Source organism: Dasypus novemcinctus, chromosome 18, assembly GCF_030445035.2.
Source record: "Dasypus novemcinctus isolate mDasNov1 chromosome 18, mDasNov1.1.hap2, whole genome shotgun sequence".
In the NCBI taxonomy this organism is placed as follows: domain Eukaryota; kingdom Metazoa; phylum Chordata; class Mammalia; order Cingulata; family Dasypodidae; genus Dasypus; species Dasypus novemcinctus.
The window spans coordinates 32,709,324-32,723,366 of record NC_080690.1 but is presented as its reverse complement, the minus strand read 5'-3'; the positions used below and the strand labels follow the sequence as shown (position 1 = coordinate 32,723,366).

Sequence of the window (14,043 nt, the reverse complement as noted above, 5' to 3'; positions counted from 1 at the left end):
AAGCAGGCATAGTATGAAGGGGTTTAAGTTTAGGAGGGGGAGAAGATGGATGACCTTTAACCCCCAAAGCCTTTGATGCCCAGAGATGACACTGATGAGCGCCCAGACAAGTGGGGAGCGGTGAGGGAGAGAAAAAGGCAGGGGCCACAGTAACAAGGACACGGAGCTAACGGGAAGCTGGGTGTGGAGGGGGAGTACGCACAGGTGTGAGCACTTGAGGTGCAGATGGATCCTATTTGGGCTGGAGGAAATTGTGTTGTGTTGGAGGAAGGGGAAGATGTGTGGGTGATGGGGAGGGCGGGGCAGTCCAGGAGTTTGGCTATTGCACACCCTGAACTACGATGTCATAGATCTGGTGGGAAGATAAGGATAAGGGAGGCTGGGTCAGGGAGGCGCCTGAGGGGGATCTCGGGACACGCAGGGCAGAAATGTAAGATGATCAAGGAGGAGAGTTCATGGACTGGTTTTCCTTGGGTTTCCAGGGTAAAAACAATTCTTAAGTGACCTTATTCCTACTCTTCCTTCTCGGCCTGTTTAGACACCACCCCGGAGGGAAGCCTTCCTTGACCCAGCCTTCTTCCCCTGGCCTGGGCGAGGGGCCACTGTGTACCCTCAGCCTGTCTGTGAATCCTCCTTGCGGATGCACTCCTTGAGGCCAGGCGGCATCCTATTTACTCAAATCTCTACTCCCACTGCCTATCACCATGGCTGGCACCAAGCAAATGCCCAGTACAGGTTTGTCAAGTGACTGAGGGAAGACTGACTTCCAAAGACTCCGAGAGTTGAAAGGTGTGAACCATGCATTTGGAAGTCACAATGTTGAACGGACCAGCATTTCTTTATTCTCTCTGAACTGTAGAAAGAAGAGGTGGGTGAGGCCCTCCACGATGTTGATTTTCAGCAGCTGAAGATCGAGAATGCTCAATTTTTAGACACAATTGAAGCAAAGAATCAAGAACTGATCCAGCTAAAGCTGGCATCCGGAAACACTCTGCAGATCCTCAATGCATACAAAGTAAGGCTGGCCTCAGGCCCAGGCTCCCGGCTCTTACCCCCTCCCCCACCCCCCAGCCCTGCTTGCTGCGCTTGCCTTTCCCCCCGCAGTGCGGTTCCCATGCACCGCTGCAGTTTCACGGGATCGGAGGTGGTCTTCGCTGTCCCATTGCTCTCTGATTTCTCTTGACTCAAAACCATGTTTACTAAAATTCCCTGAATGTTCCCACAACCCACTGCATTAGAACCTCCTGGGGAGCTTTTTCTTAAACAAAACAAAATCCCACGATACCCTAGTCCTACCCTGAAATAGGGGGTGAGGTTTATATGCATCTTTTTTTAACTTTCCAAGTGGTTTTTATGCACATCCCTGCTTAAAACCCTACAAAGGAAAATGGTCTTAGCTACAGATCAGAAAACTACTAAATATTTTATCATCCAGACAGAACCCTTTTGAGAGAGAAAAGAGGTACTCTTAATAATTAAGCAGGGACTAGGGACTCTAAGCATGAGCAACCAGGCCATCTGGTCACCCTGCTACAACCATCTCTTGCAGGTGTTGGCAAACTGAAGGCCAGTGTAGCCGGCTCACTTGCCTGTGAGCTAGATAGCTTTTACAGAACATTTGCAATCAATTCGATGATAGGGAACATTAACTTTGAAACTCAATTAAGTGAAACAGTATCTTCTCCAAAAAAGAATTCTATCCTCATTAGTAGACTGGAATAAAAATTGTACTCAATTTTAATTAGATTTTGAATTTCATCAATACAGCATTTGTAAGAATTTGTTTTCTCTCTTGTTAATATAAGTACCTACATCATAGCCTCCATTTTGCCTCTTGGCTCACAAAGCCTAAATTATTTATTGTCTGGCCCTTTACAGAAAATTTTCTGACCCCTGGTCTAGTGCCCAGGTGGCTTGTGACTATGGACGATGAAAAGTAACACACAGGCAGCCTCCGTGGTAGCTCAGGTGGGCTTCACTTGGCCCATGTGGTTTTTCAAAAAAAATTTAAATTTGATTGTGTTTAGACCAGGCTTATGTTTGTCCAACATTGTCCTTTGACAAATGAAAAAACTGAGGCCCAAAGGGAACAGTAATTGCCAGACTTGAGCAACAAGGTAGTGACAGCTGCAACAGAGTCCATGTTTTTCTCACCTAACCCAACTGTCTTTCCCTGGCATAAAGTATGTAGAAAAATATGGTGTTGGCATTCTGAGATTCGCGTATTGTAAAATATTCAACAGGACATCTGCTTTTAGCTCATCTTATCAGTGTTTGTCTTATCTGAGCACAGTTATTTCAAGCTCAAGCCACTCCCCTTGACTCCCAGACCTTCCCTGGCTGGAGAGCTGTGTAGACCACAGTGGGCCTTGATTTTTACCCCGTGGAATAAATTAAGCAGCACGGGGGACCTGTCTGGTCTTGGGGGGAGTGGTGCAGGGAGGTGGTTTTGAGCCATTAGTTGATCAGACGAAACCCGCAGGTTGCAGGCCTTGAGTTCTTTAGGATGGGGCCTAAACACAGTACAGATGGCTTGTAATACCCAAGCGGTAGCAGTGTGGGCCACAGGGCAGGAGGAAGCATTCTGGTCTGAATTCCAGTGGCCATCGTGCCTGGAGCTATCGGGGTAGCCCCCATCCCCCAGGAGCCCTAACATGGGCACAAACGAGGGGTTGAGGGAGAAGCAGGCTCACTGCTTCCTTGTCTCAGTGCTCAAGGCCCCTGGGAGAAATGGAGGCAGGACAGCTGTGAGAGGTAGTCAGACCTCACCTGGGTTTGAACTGGGGCTCTGCGGTGACCCCCACAAGAGGCCGCACCTCTCGGAGCTGGGGTTTTCTGTCTCTCGGGCTGGCGCTTCATGTGGTCTGTCCCCAAGGACAGCACCTGGCCAAAGCCGGGTCTCACCTATACTGCTGAGTGAGATGCCAGCTATTCAGGCGTGTGTGGGGGAAGGGGGCCAGTGGGGAAACCTTGATATAATAAACATCCAAGGGTGAGACCTTGTTCAAAACTTGCAGAATAGCTTGCACATAATCGCAAAAGCAGCGAGTACCTATGGTCCGCCAGGCACAGGGGCTAAGTGCGAAGGGTGCCGCTATGAACGAGGCAGAGCCGGTCTCTTCTGTGGGTTTTATGAGTAAGCCTGAGTCAACGTGGCACCTTATCTTCTGGCTTTAAAACTATATCTCAAGCCTGCCTGGTGGAGTCTGGTAAGATATAAATGTGTTTACAGCTGTGATGTGTCACCTTTATCTGACTGTAAACTAGTGACCTGATGCCCTGTGGTAGGTAGAAGTCTAAGATGTCCCCCAAGGTCCCCTGTCCCCTGGTGTATATGCCCTTTGTAATGAATAGGCTGGAATTCTCTCCCATGATTAGGTTGTCATATGGCACAGTTGATCTTAAAATAGGGAGATTACCTGGTGGACCTGACCTAATCACATGATGAGTCCTTCAGAAGCAGTTTTCTCTGGTTGGTAGAAGAGGAAGCCAGAAATTCAAAGCACAAAGAAATTTCAGTGGACAGGCAGCTCTCCACTGCTGGCTTGAAGACAGAGGGGGCCATGTGGCAAGGACACGCTGCCGGCTTCTAGGAGCTGAGAGTGAGCGCCAGCCAAGAGGTCGGAAAAAACAGGGACCTCAGTCCTACAACTGCAAGGAAGTAAGTTCTGCCAACAGCCAGTGAGCCAGAAGAGAATTCTAAGCCCCAGATGACAGCGACAGCCCCGGCCAACCTTTTGATTTCAGCCTCGTGAGACACTGGGCAGAGAATCTAGTCACACCATGCTTGGACCTCTGACAGATAATAAGTGGATGTTGCTTTAAGCCACAAAGCTTGTGGTAATTTGTCATGCAGAAATAGAAAGCTAAGACATGCCTTTTCAGAGCTACCCTTGTGCCTGGCATCAACACCTCAGTTTGAAGACCCTGCCCAACAAAGTCAGATATTAACTTACTGGTTCATTCCTTCCTGCCTGTCCCTTTCCGGCGTTGGGAAAATGTCTTCCTTCTGGTTTTCCTTTCTGCCACCTGAATTGCTGGCTTTGCAGTGAAGCTGAAGTCCTGCTCTGACTCCTCTTCTCCAGAGCCAACCCCTCAGTCTAGTCTCTTTCTTTAAGATTTATTTTATTTATTTCTCTCCCCTTCCTCCCGCCTCCCCCCAGTTGTCTGTTCTCTGTGTCTATTTGCTACGTGTTCTTTTTGTCCGCTTCTGTTGTTGTCAGCGGCACCAGAAACGGTTTCTTTTTATTGCATCATCTTGCTGTGTCAGCTCTCCATGTGGGCGGCACCATTCCTGGGCAGTCTGCACTTTGTTTCGCACTAGGCGGCTCTCCTTATGGGTGCACTCCTTGCATGTGGGGCTCCCCTATGTGGGGGACACCCCTAAGTGGCACGGCACTCCTTGTGCGCATCAGCACTGTGCGTGGGCCAGCTCCACATGAGTCAAGGAGGCCCGGGATTTGAACCGTGGACCTCCCATGTGGTAGACGGATGCCCTATCGACTGGGCCAAGTCCGCTTCCCTCAGTCTAGTCTCTTATTCACTTTGGCTCTCCTGGACAGAACAGTTTGGTGCAGGAAATGGGCCTTAAAGAAGCAAGGGCTGCAGAAAAGAAGAATGGAGAGGGGATAGCCCTAGGCATTCTATGCTCCCCCACACAAGTGGCTTTCTGAGCCTTTTCTGCCAGGTCTAGGTTTGGATACCCAAGGGCAAAGCCCCTATAGCCACTTCCTTCCATATTCACTTTGGGCTGTGGCCCTGTGGCTTCTCACCACCCTCCCAGCTCCTTTTAGACCTTTCTTCCCAGACCATGGCACAGGCAGCTTAGCTTGGAAGGTTCTTCTCTCTTTACCTAGACACACTTGCCCCAATATTTCTGTTCTTTTTCTAAGCATCCCTTCCCCAGAAAACCTCTGACCACAGTCCTTGAATTCTTAGTGCTTGGCAGAGTAACTGATTTACATTTCTTCTTGCAATTATTTGACTGCCCCCCTCTCCTCCTCCTGGCTGTGCCTGGGTTGCTTCATAGATATCACCTCCCATGTATGAGGTCCTGGGTTCAATCCCTTGTATCTCCTAAAAACAACAACAACAAAAAAACAAAACAAAACCAGTGCCTGGCACTTAGAAAGTGATGAAATATAGCTGTATTATTACAACTGGGCTGAGTAAATTATTTTAGAAGGTGGAATGAATGGTAGAAGTAGTAATGTTCTCTTGATGAGCTCAGCACTTTACAAGGATTATCTTGTTTAACACTCCCCACAGCCCTATTAGGTGACTAAATCATATTCAGTGAGGTTCTGGGACTTGCCCAATGTGATGGATCGAAGCTGTATGGACCCCAGAAAAATGTTCTTAAAGTTAATCCATTCCTGTGGGAGTAAACCTGTTGTAAATAGGACCTTTTGATTTAGGTTTTTCAGTTAAGGCGTGGCCCAGGGTGGGTCTTGATCCTCTTCCTGGAGTCCTTTATGAAACATGGAGAGAGAGAAAGCCATGGAAGATGCTGAAAGCAACAAAACCCAGAAGACAAGGGAGAGACCAGCCGACACAACCCTATGCCTTGCCATGTGACAGAGGAGTCCAGTGTCATTGGCAGCCAGTCTTTGAGAAAGAGCGTCACTTGATGATGCCTTGATTTGGACATTTTTCTTAGCCTCAAAACTGTAAGCTTGTAAGCTAATCTCCATTGTTTAAAGCCAACCCATTTCACAGTATCTGCATTTCAGCACCCTTAGCAAACTGAACACCTATAGTTTCTGGTAGTAAGTGGTGGGGTGGGGCCAGGATTTGGCCCCGGTGTGTCTGACCACTCTGCCTCTCCAAGTGCAGACAAGACTCCTGAGGTCCCCCAATACCCTTCTCCTGCCAGTTCTCAGACACTGGGATTCTGAAAATCTGGGCCCCTGTGAGAAGGGTGGCTCACATTCCTAGACAACCCTGTTTCCCCCTAGTTCTGATAGATTGTCTTTGCTCAGGACTGGCTGTATTATTATGTTTCAGAGCAAGCTTCACCAGGCAATGGATATGTCCACCAGCCTGGACAGGGAGCTCTTGCTGAGAAACGAGCTGCTTGAAAAAATTGAAAGAGAAACTCTGCAAGCAGAGGAGGTAGGAGAAGATAAAACATGCAATTTCTGATGTTTATTTTCTTCTGTCTACAAGGACTTGAGTCAATATCCCCCAAAATCTAAGCCACGTTGATATTTGGTCTAGAAAAGGCTAGACCCTAAAAACAAAATATGTTTTTGTCGTCAAAGGGGAAAGTGGTACCTGGAAACTTACAGTATACTATATTTTATAGTTTATATATTTACTACAGGGTTAGGTTTGAGAGTCAGGTCATAGGACAAAAATCATGTAGAATCTAAATAACCCTCAAGGATTCCTTAACTGGCCTTCAATAGAGCAATCAGAGTTTTGTATATACAACCCTGTAATAAATGTATAATGCGCCAAGTAATGTAACACATGAGAAAAGTGCACATGCCAAAAAATAATGTTTTTGTAAAGGAGAATGACACAGCTCTTTGCACATGTAACTCACTTGGTACAGTGGCTGTTGTCAGTGTGAGCAGCCTGTGGGTGGAGAAAAGCTAAAGGCTGTGTGGTGCTATTAGCCTGCCCTGGGCTCATTTAGAGCTTGTGGCCATTGTGTGAAATAGTGGCAGGAATCACCTGAGCTCCCTACTTCTATATGTTATTTTTTTCCTTACCTTTCCCTCCCTTCCCCCTCCCCTGCCCTACTGTTTTTTTGTTTTGTTTTTTTGCTGTTCGTGTCCCTTTGCCGTGTGATCTTCCATATCCATTTCTTTTTTTGTCTTTTATTCCTGTCCTTCTCCTCTAGAATTTCCCAGGATTCGATCCCGGGAATCCGGGAGGTTCCCTTCACCTCAGTCTTCCACCTCAGTTCCTGGTCTCTGCTGTGCTTCACCTTGACTCTCCCCTTTGTCTCTATTTTGTTGTCATTATCTTGCTGCATGACTCACTTGCACGGGCACTGGCTCACTGTGCTAGCACTCAGCTTGCTGCATGGGCACTTGGCTCATCAAGTGGGCACTGGCTGACCACACAGGCACTTGCTTACCACGTGAATACTCAGCTTACCACACGGGCACTTGCATGGGCACTCAGCTCACCATGTGGGCACTTGGCTCACCACACAGGCACCCATATGGGCACTGGCTTGCCACGCAGCCATGCTTTTTCTGCTTCTTTTTCACCAGGAGGCCCCAGGGATCAAACCCAGGTCCTCCCATATGGTAGGTGGAGACCTTATCACTTGAGCGACATCCGCTTCCTTCTATATGTTATTTATCTTGCTCTCTATTTTGCTGAGTACACAGAGTTGAATTTCCAACTTGCATATATGGACTCAAAGGGGACTTTTAGGAGAGGGGATGGAAGCAGAAAGAGCATCAGATTCATGATCCAAAGGCCCATATCAGGTTTGGTGTTGCCAATCTCTAGCCTTGAACAAGTCTTTTAGTTAGACAGGTCTTGGTTTCCACATCTGTGAAACAGAAGGTATAACCCTTGTGATGATAGGTGGGACCTCTTACAATGGCCTTTGTCAAACACTCAAGCCCTGAGTATGCATTAGTACTATTATTGGTGTCATTGTCATGAATGGGCCTCAAGTGTTCGCATCATTCCATGTGACCCCAAACTTGCCTACATTGGCCTAAAGGCCACAGGATTGCTACACCTTACTTGGTTTTTATCTTGGCATCCACATCACATCCTTGATGGAGAACCATCACCCTCTAAAAAAAGAGTTGGTCTCAGGACAGGGTGGCTGGTAACACAGTAGAAGCAAAAGCCTGTGTGTACAGAATTTCTGTAATACTTATTTTTCCATTGGGTTGATATTTATTAGATTACAAGCAAAGCCTGACATCCATTTTTTAAAAAACAGCATTCACTACTTCTAACATTTAAATTTTCTTGTTAGCTTTTAAAAACAGTGTTAGTGAGATATAGTTCACAGTATGATTAAATATAACTCACCTATTTAATGTGTATAATTCAGTGGTTTTTAGTAAGTTCAGAGTTGTGTAATCATCACCACAATAATTTTCAAACATTTTCATCACCCCACAGAGAAACCCTGGGCCCCCACCCCTAACCATAGCACAGAGCACAGTCTCCTTGGATTTTTCATGTAAAAGAATCATATAACATGTGGTCTTTTATGATTGCCTTCTTTAACTTAAAATAATATTTTCAAGGTTCATCCATGCTGTAGCACAAATCAGGACTTCATTCCTTTCTATGGCCGAAAAATATTCCATTGCATGGATATGCACATTTTATTACCTGTTCATCAGCAAATGGATATTTGGTCTCCAGTTTTTTACTATGATGAATAATCCTGCTATGAGCATTCATGTACAAGTTTTTGTGTGGGTGCATATTTTCTTCTATCTTAGACATATATCTAAAAGTAGAATTGCTGGATTATACATGAAAACTCTGTTTAACATTTTGAAAACTGCCAAACTGCCAAATGGCTGCATGATTTTACATTCCCACCAATGGACTGAGGGCCCCAGTTTCTCAACATCTTGACCACCATTTGTTATTCTTCACTTTTTTTTCTTTATTATGGCCATTCTAGTGAGTGCGAGGTGGCGCTCATTATGGATTTTATTTGCTTTTCCCTTTTGAAAATAATGACATTGAGCACATATGCTTGTTGGCCACTGTGTATCTTCTTTGGAGAAATGTTTATTCAAGTCCTTTCCCCATTAAAAAAAGTTACCTTTTAATCATTGAGTTGTAAGAATTCTTTATATATTCTAGACTAAAGTCCCTTATCAGATACATGATTTGCAATATTTTCTCCTATTCAGTTTTCATTACACTTTCCTGACAATATTGTTTGACACAAAAGTTTTTTATTTTGATGAAGTCCACTTAAAATATTTTTTCTTTTGTTGTTTGTGCTGTTGTTTGTGCTATCCATTAATCTAAATGTCCTTCTTTATGCTGCCAGCATTACACTGTTTTGATAACTATACCTGTTTAGTGAGTTTTAAAATCAGAAATGCAAATCCTCCAACTTTCTTCTTTTTCAAAATGGCTTTGGCTCTTCTGGTCCTTTGCAGTTCCATATTAATTTTATGATCAGTTTGCCAATTTCCACTAGAAAAAGCTAATTTGATAGTGATAGCATTGAATCTATAGATCAACTGGGGAGTATTGGCATGTTATCAATATTGTCTTCTGATCAATGAACATGGATGTGTTTCCATTTATTTAGGTCTTCTTTACCTTCAATGATTTTTACTTTCCGGTACACAAGTCTCACACTTCTTTTGTTAAATTTATTCATCATATTTATTTTGCCTAATGCTATTATAAATGGAACTGTTTCCTTCACTTCATTTTTTTGATTGCTTGTTGCTACTATATAAGAATAGTTTTTTAATAGAATCTTTAGGAATTTTTTAAATTTTAAAATGTTAATACCATTGTGGTTTCACCTGCATTTGTAAGATATAATACAGAGAAAACCCATGTATCTTTTACCCGGTTTCCACCAATCGTAACATCTCGCAAAACTATAGTATGATATCGTGACCAGGATATTGCCATGGACACAAGATGCAGAAAGTTTCCATCATCACAAGGATGTTGCAATTTTAGATCCATACCCACTTCTCTCCTGCCCTTATCCCTTGGCAACTTTTTTCCTTGTGCTTTGGGTTAATATCTAAGAAACTGTTACCTAACACTGTATCAAGATTTATTCTTAGGTCTTTTAAGAGTATTGTAGTTTCAGCTCTTACATTTAGGTCTAGTCTCTTTATGGGGGTATTTTTGTTTTTGTGTTTAGCACTTCCTCAATTTCTGGCACTACAAGTTGCTCCAGGCTTATCTCATATATTTTCTGACCAGTCCTAGAATCAGCCATTTCTCCATGGAGCACTGTTTCCCTTTATTGAGAACGGTATGAGAAACCACAATCTGAGTGTGCTCATTGCTCACCTTCATTTTTAAAAGGTAATTTCACTGGATAGAAGATTCTTTGACAGACTTTTTTCCTTCAACACTTTGAATATGTTATCCCATTGCCTTCTGGCATCCATTGTTTCCAATGAGAAGTTAGCTGTTAATCTTATTAGGCTTCCCTTATGTGATGAATTTTCTCTTGCTGATTTCAATATTTCTCTGTGCCTTGTTTCTCAACATTTTAAGTATGATGTGTCTAGGTATGAATCTCTTTGCATTTATCCTATTTAGAGTTTGTTGAGCTTCTTGGATGTGTAAATTAATGCTTATCATGAAATTTGGAAAGTTTTCAGCCATTATTTCTTTGAATATTTTTCTCCTTTTGTTATTCTTATTACACATGTGGTCTGCATTTCTGAGCCTGTTATTTTTTTTCCTCTCTATTCTTCATAAATCTCTGTCAGTATATCTTTAAATTTACTTTCTTCTTCTAGCTTATCTCTGCTATTGAACCTCTGTAGTGAATTTTTCATTTTGGTTATTGTATTAAAAAGTACTCCTGAATTTCCATTGCCTATTTCTGTGATTTCTGCATTGTTCTTCATATTCTGTATTTGATGAGACAGTCACTATGTTTTCGTTTAATCTTTAAAATATGGTTTCCTTTGATCCTTTGAATATATTTATAATAGCTGCTTTGAAGGCTTTGTCTGCTAGGTCCCCCTCAAAGGCAGTTGATAAAGCTTGCCTGTTCCCCTTTGTGTATGGGTCACATTTTCCTGTGTATCTCATGATTTTTTGTTGAAAACTAGACACTTTAGGTACTACAACAACTCTGGATACTGATACCCCCCTCCCATTCTTGTGCTTGTCATTACGTTTGCTTGTTGCTTATTTAGTGACTTGGCTGGACTAATTCAGTAAAATCTATTTCCCTTGATGTGTTTAGCCTCTGATGTTGCACCTCAGAGAGTGTAGCCTTGGACATGCATAGTTTCCCTGACAACCAGGGATGATTGTGGTTTTAACTGAGTTCAATTTGACTCGTTCCTTCATCTTCCTATTAAGATTTTGACTGTTTTGCCTCTATTGGTATCACTGAGCTATTAGCCTGCACTAATTGCTAGCTGATTGCTCTAGTTTTTTTCAAAAACACCTTGAAGCATAAATTGCTCCACATTTTGATCCAATTAAAGGCAGGCCCCTTTGCCAGGGCAAAGTGTTACCAGTCTTTGAAATTTGTTCCAACCCCAGGAGAGCTCTTCTTAGCTGACTTTCTCTGGTTTTGTTAAACCTCTAGCTTGTCTATTGTTTTGCTTATTTTTGCTAATATCATGGAACTACCAGCCTCTTCTTCATTGCTCACTCCAAAGGGCCCATTGTTTTCCATAAAGTCCTTATGATGAACTTCTCCACACTCTGTTCCAAATAAAATCGGTTTCTTTAGGCAGAGCTGCAGAGCACTCTGTTCTTAGAGCCTCTCCACCTGGGAAAAACATCTCTGCACCACTACACTGGAGCTGGGGGTGGGAAGTGGCCTCTTCTCTCATAGTGACACCCCTGCTCTATGAGTGGGGTCTTGGATAAGGATCATAGTCCCTGGTCTTCTCAGCATATCCCTCATGGCTGTAATGCTTAATTTTTTAAATTCCAACCCCCCTTGCAGCTTGCTTGCTGTCTGCTCTCTGTGTCCATTTGCTGCGTGCTCTTCTGTGTTTTTACTTGTCTCCCTTTTCGTTGTGTCACCTTACTGCGTCAGCTCTCTGTGGCACTTGTGGGCTGGTGGCACTCCGTGGTGCTTGCGGGCTGGGCGGCATTCCATGGGGCTTGCGGGCAAGGCTGACTTCACAAGGAGGCCCTGGGACGCGAACCCATATGGTAGATGGGAGACCAACTGATTGAGCCACAGCTGCTTCCCTGTAATAATTTTTAATGCTCTGTTCTTGCTACTTTGTCATGTTTTATCTTAGATATTCTCTAATTGTCATCCTGACAAAGTGTACAGGTGGTTCTGAGTATCCCTTTAGTTTTTCCTACAATAATATCTTAGTGCTAGACAGATAATAGTTATTCACCGAACACTTTTTGACAAGTTTGATTGTGTTCAGAAAACAAAGTTAATTATAAGTAATTTAATTGGTTTGTTTCGTGATAAATTAAAACAGTGCTTCTCAACCTGGAAGGTGCAAACCTACTACCTGGGGATCTTTTTAAATTGCAGATTCTGACTGAGTATGTTTGGGGTGACTTGAGAGTCTGCATTTCTAATCAGCTTCCAGAAAATGCTCATTCCATAGATTGTACTTTGGGAAACAAAGAATTAAAAAACAATGCTAGGATTGGAAGATTCAACACCATTAAAATGTCAGTTCTCTTTAAGTTAACCTGTAATATAATGGTGTTCAAATTAAAATAGCAAAGGGATGTTTTTTAATTGACTCAAAAATCCCTTTGTAAAAATAAATAAGAATATCTCCAAAGTTCTTAATAAGTAAATGGGAGGACTGGCCCTACTAAAGACTGAAACGTGTTTTAAAGTTACAGTATTTTAAACAAGCTCATAAATATACTAGATGATCAAAGAAAAAATATATAAGGCTCTATAATGAGCCGTGATAGATTATATATGCTACATATACAATCAAGTATAAGGTATGGTAAAGTTCTGATTTTGATACCTTTCGTTTATGATAAAGGTGTCATTGCAGTATACGAGATACAGCCAGATCACTTAATATATGATTTGGAGACAAGTAGGTAGAGATTTAGGAAAAAATTAAGTCGGAACTGTATTTTACACAAAATTAATTCAGGTGTAACAGATTTAAATGTAAATGATAAAATTATGAAATTCCTAAAAGAAATATTAGGACAACTTAAATTCTAATCTAGGAATGGGAAGGCCTTTTTAAATATAGCACAAAACCAAGAAACCATGAAATCAATAAAGTCAATGATATAAAAATGAAAAGGTTATGCATAGCGAAAGCTATCATAAGCAAAGTCAAAAGACAAATAACTGGGGGAAAATTGTATCTCCTCACATAGTGAATTTTCTGCAAACATAAATAACATACAAATTAATAAAAAAAACTAATAGTTAACAGCAAAAGTAGGCAAAAGATTTAAACAGTTTATAGAGAATGAAAAAAAAAACAGAAACCCTTATACATATTACAAATGCTATACCTCACTCAATATGAAAAGTGTCCAGTAAGGCTACAGCAAGCCATTTTCACTGTCATGTTGACAGAGATGGAAAAGTTGGTAAGACTGTTGGTGAAAGAATGGGGAATGGCCATCTCAAACATTGCTGCCAGAAGTATAATTGGTTTGATCATCATAGTGGGCAATTTAGCACTATTTACCCCACACTCACATGCAGATATCCTTAGATCACAGGTTGTCAGTCTCCACACTGATTGACAGGTTGGGCTGAATAATTCTTCCTTCTGGGGGACTGTCCTGTGCACTGTAGTGTGTTTAGTAGCATCCCTAGATGCCAGTCACATCTTCCCCCCCAGTTAGGATAACCAAAAATGTTCCCAGGCCTTGCCAGACATGCCCTAGGGGACAAAAATGCCTATAACTGAGAATCGATGCCTTAGAGCAAACAATTTCACTTTCAGTAACTTTTCCTACTGATATACTTGCATATTTACAGGATGATGTATACCCAGAAGGTTTGTAGTTGCAGCATTATTGGTTGTAATAACAAGAGATTGAAAAGCTAAGTGACTGTGGGACACTTGTTAAGTTTTGATATAGCCATAAAATGAAATATTCTGTAGCTGTCAAAAAGAATGAAGAAATTCTTTATATGCTAGTACAGAAGGATTTTCAGGATTTAATGAGTGAAAAAGGCGTATAAATAAAAGTGAATAGAATGTGCTATTACGTGGGTCAAAAAAGGGAAAATATATGTTGGATAGGCATAGATCTCTAGAGGGATGCACAAATCTAAAAATAGTAGATGGTTCTAGAAAGGAGACTGGGACACAGGTGGGTGGGGGGCAGGGATGGGAGGGGCGACTTGTATTTTATACCCTTCTTATACTATATACCATACTTAAAATAGTAAAA

At 42.4% G+C, this 14,043-nt stretch overlaps 1 protein-coding gene across 7 annotated transcripts in view; it reads left to right on the top strand.

Annotated features, from left to right (window-relative positions):
* CFAP263 (cilia and flagella associated protein 263) overlaps nt 1–14,043 on the top strand; it is a 40,004-nt gene that overhangs the window by 16,026 nt on the left and 9,935 nt on the right. For 4 of the 7 annotated variants that reach the window (XR_011646289.1, XM_058279920.1, XM_004482953.2 and 1 more), the window contains exons 6-7: nt 860–1,015; nt 6,007–6,114. Coding sequence is in view for 6 of the 7 variants with exons in the window: in XM_058279920.1 (XP_058135903.1) it covers nt 860–1,015; nt 6,007–6,114 (264 nt within the window). In the remaining variant the exon portion in view is untranslated. The remainder of the gene's footprint in view (nt 1–859; nt 1,016–6,006; nt 6,115–14,043) is intronic. The other 3 variants (XM_058279921.1, XM_004482955.2, XM_004482956.3) reach the window with 2 other exon arrangements.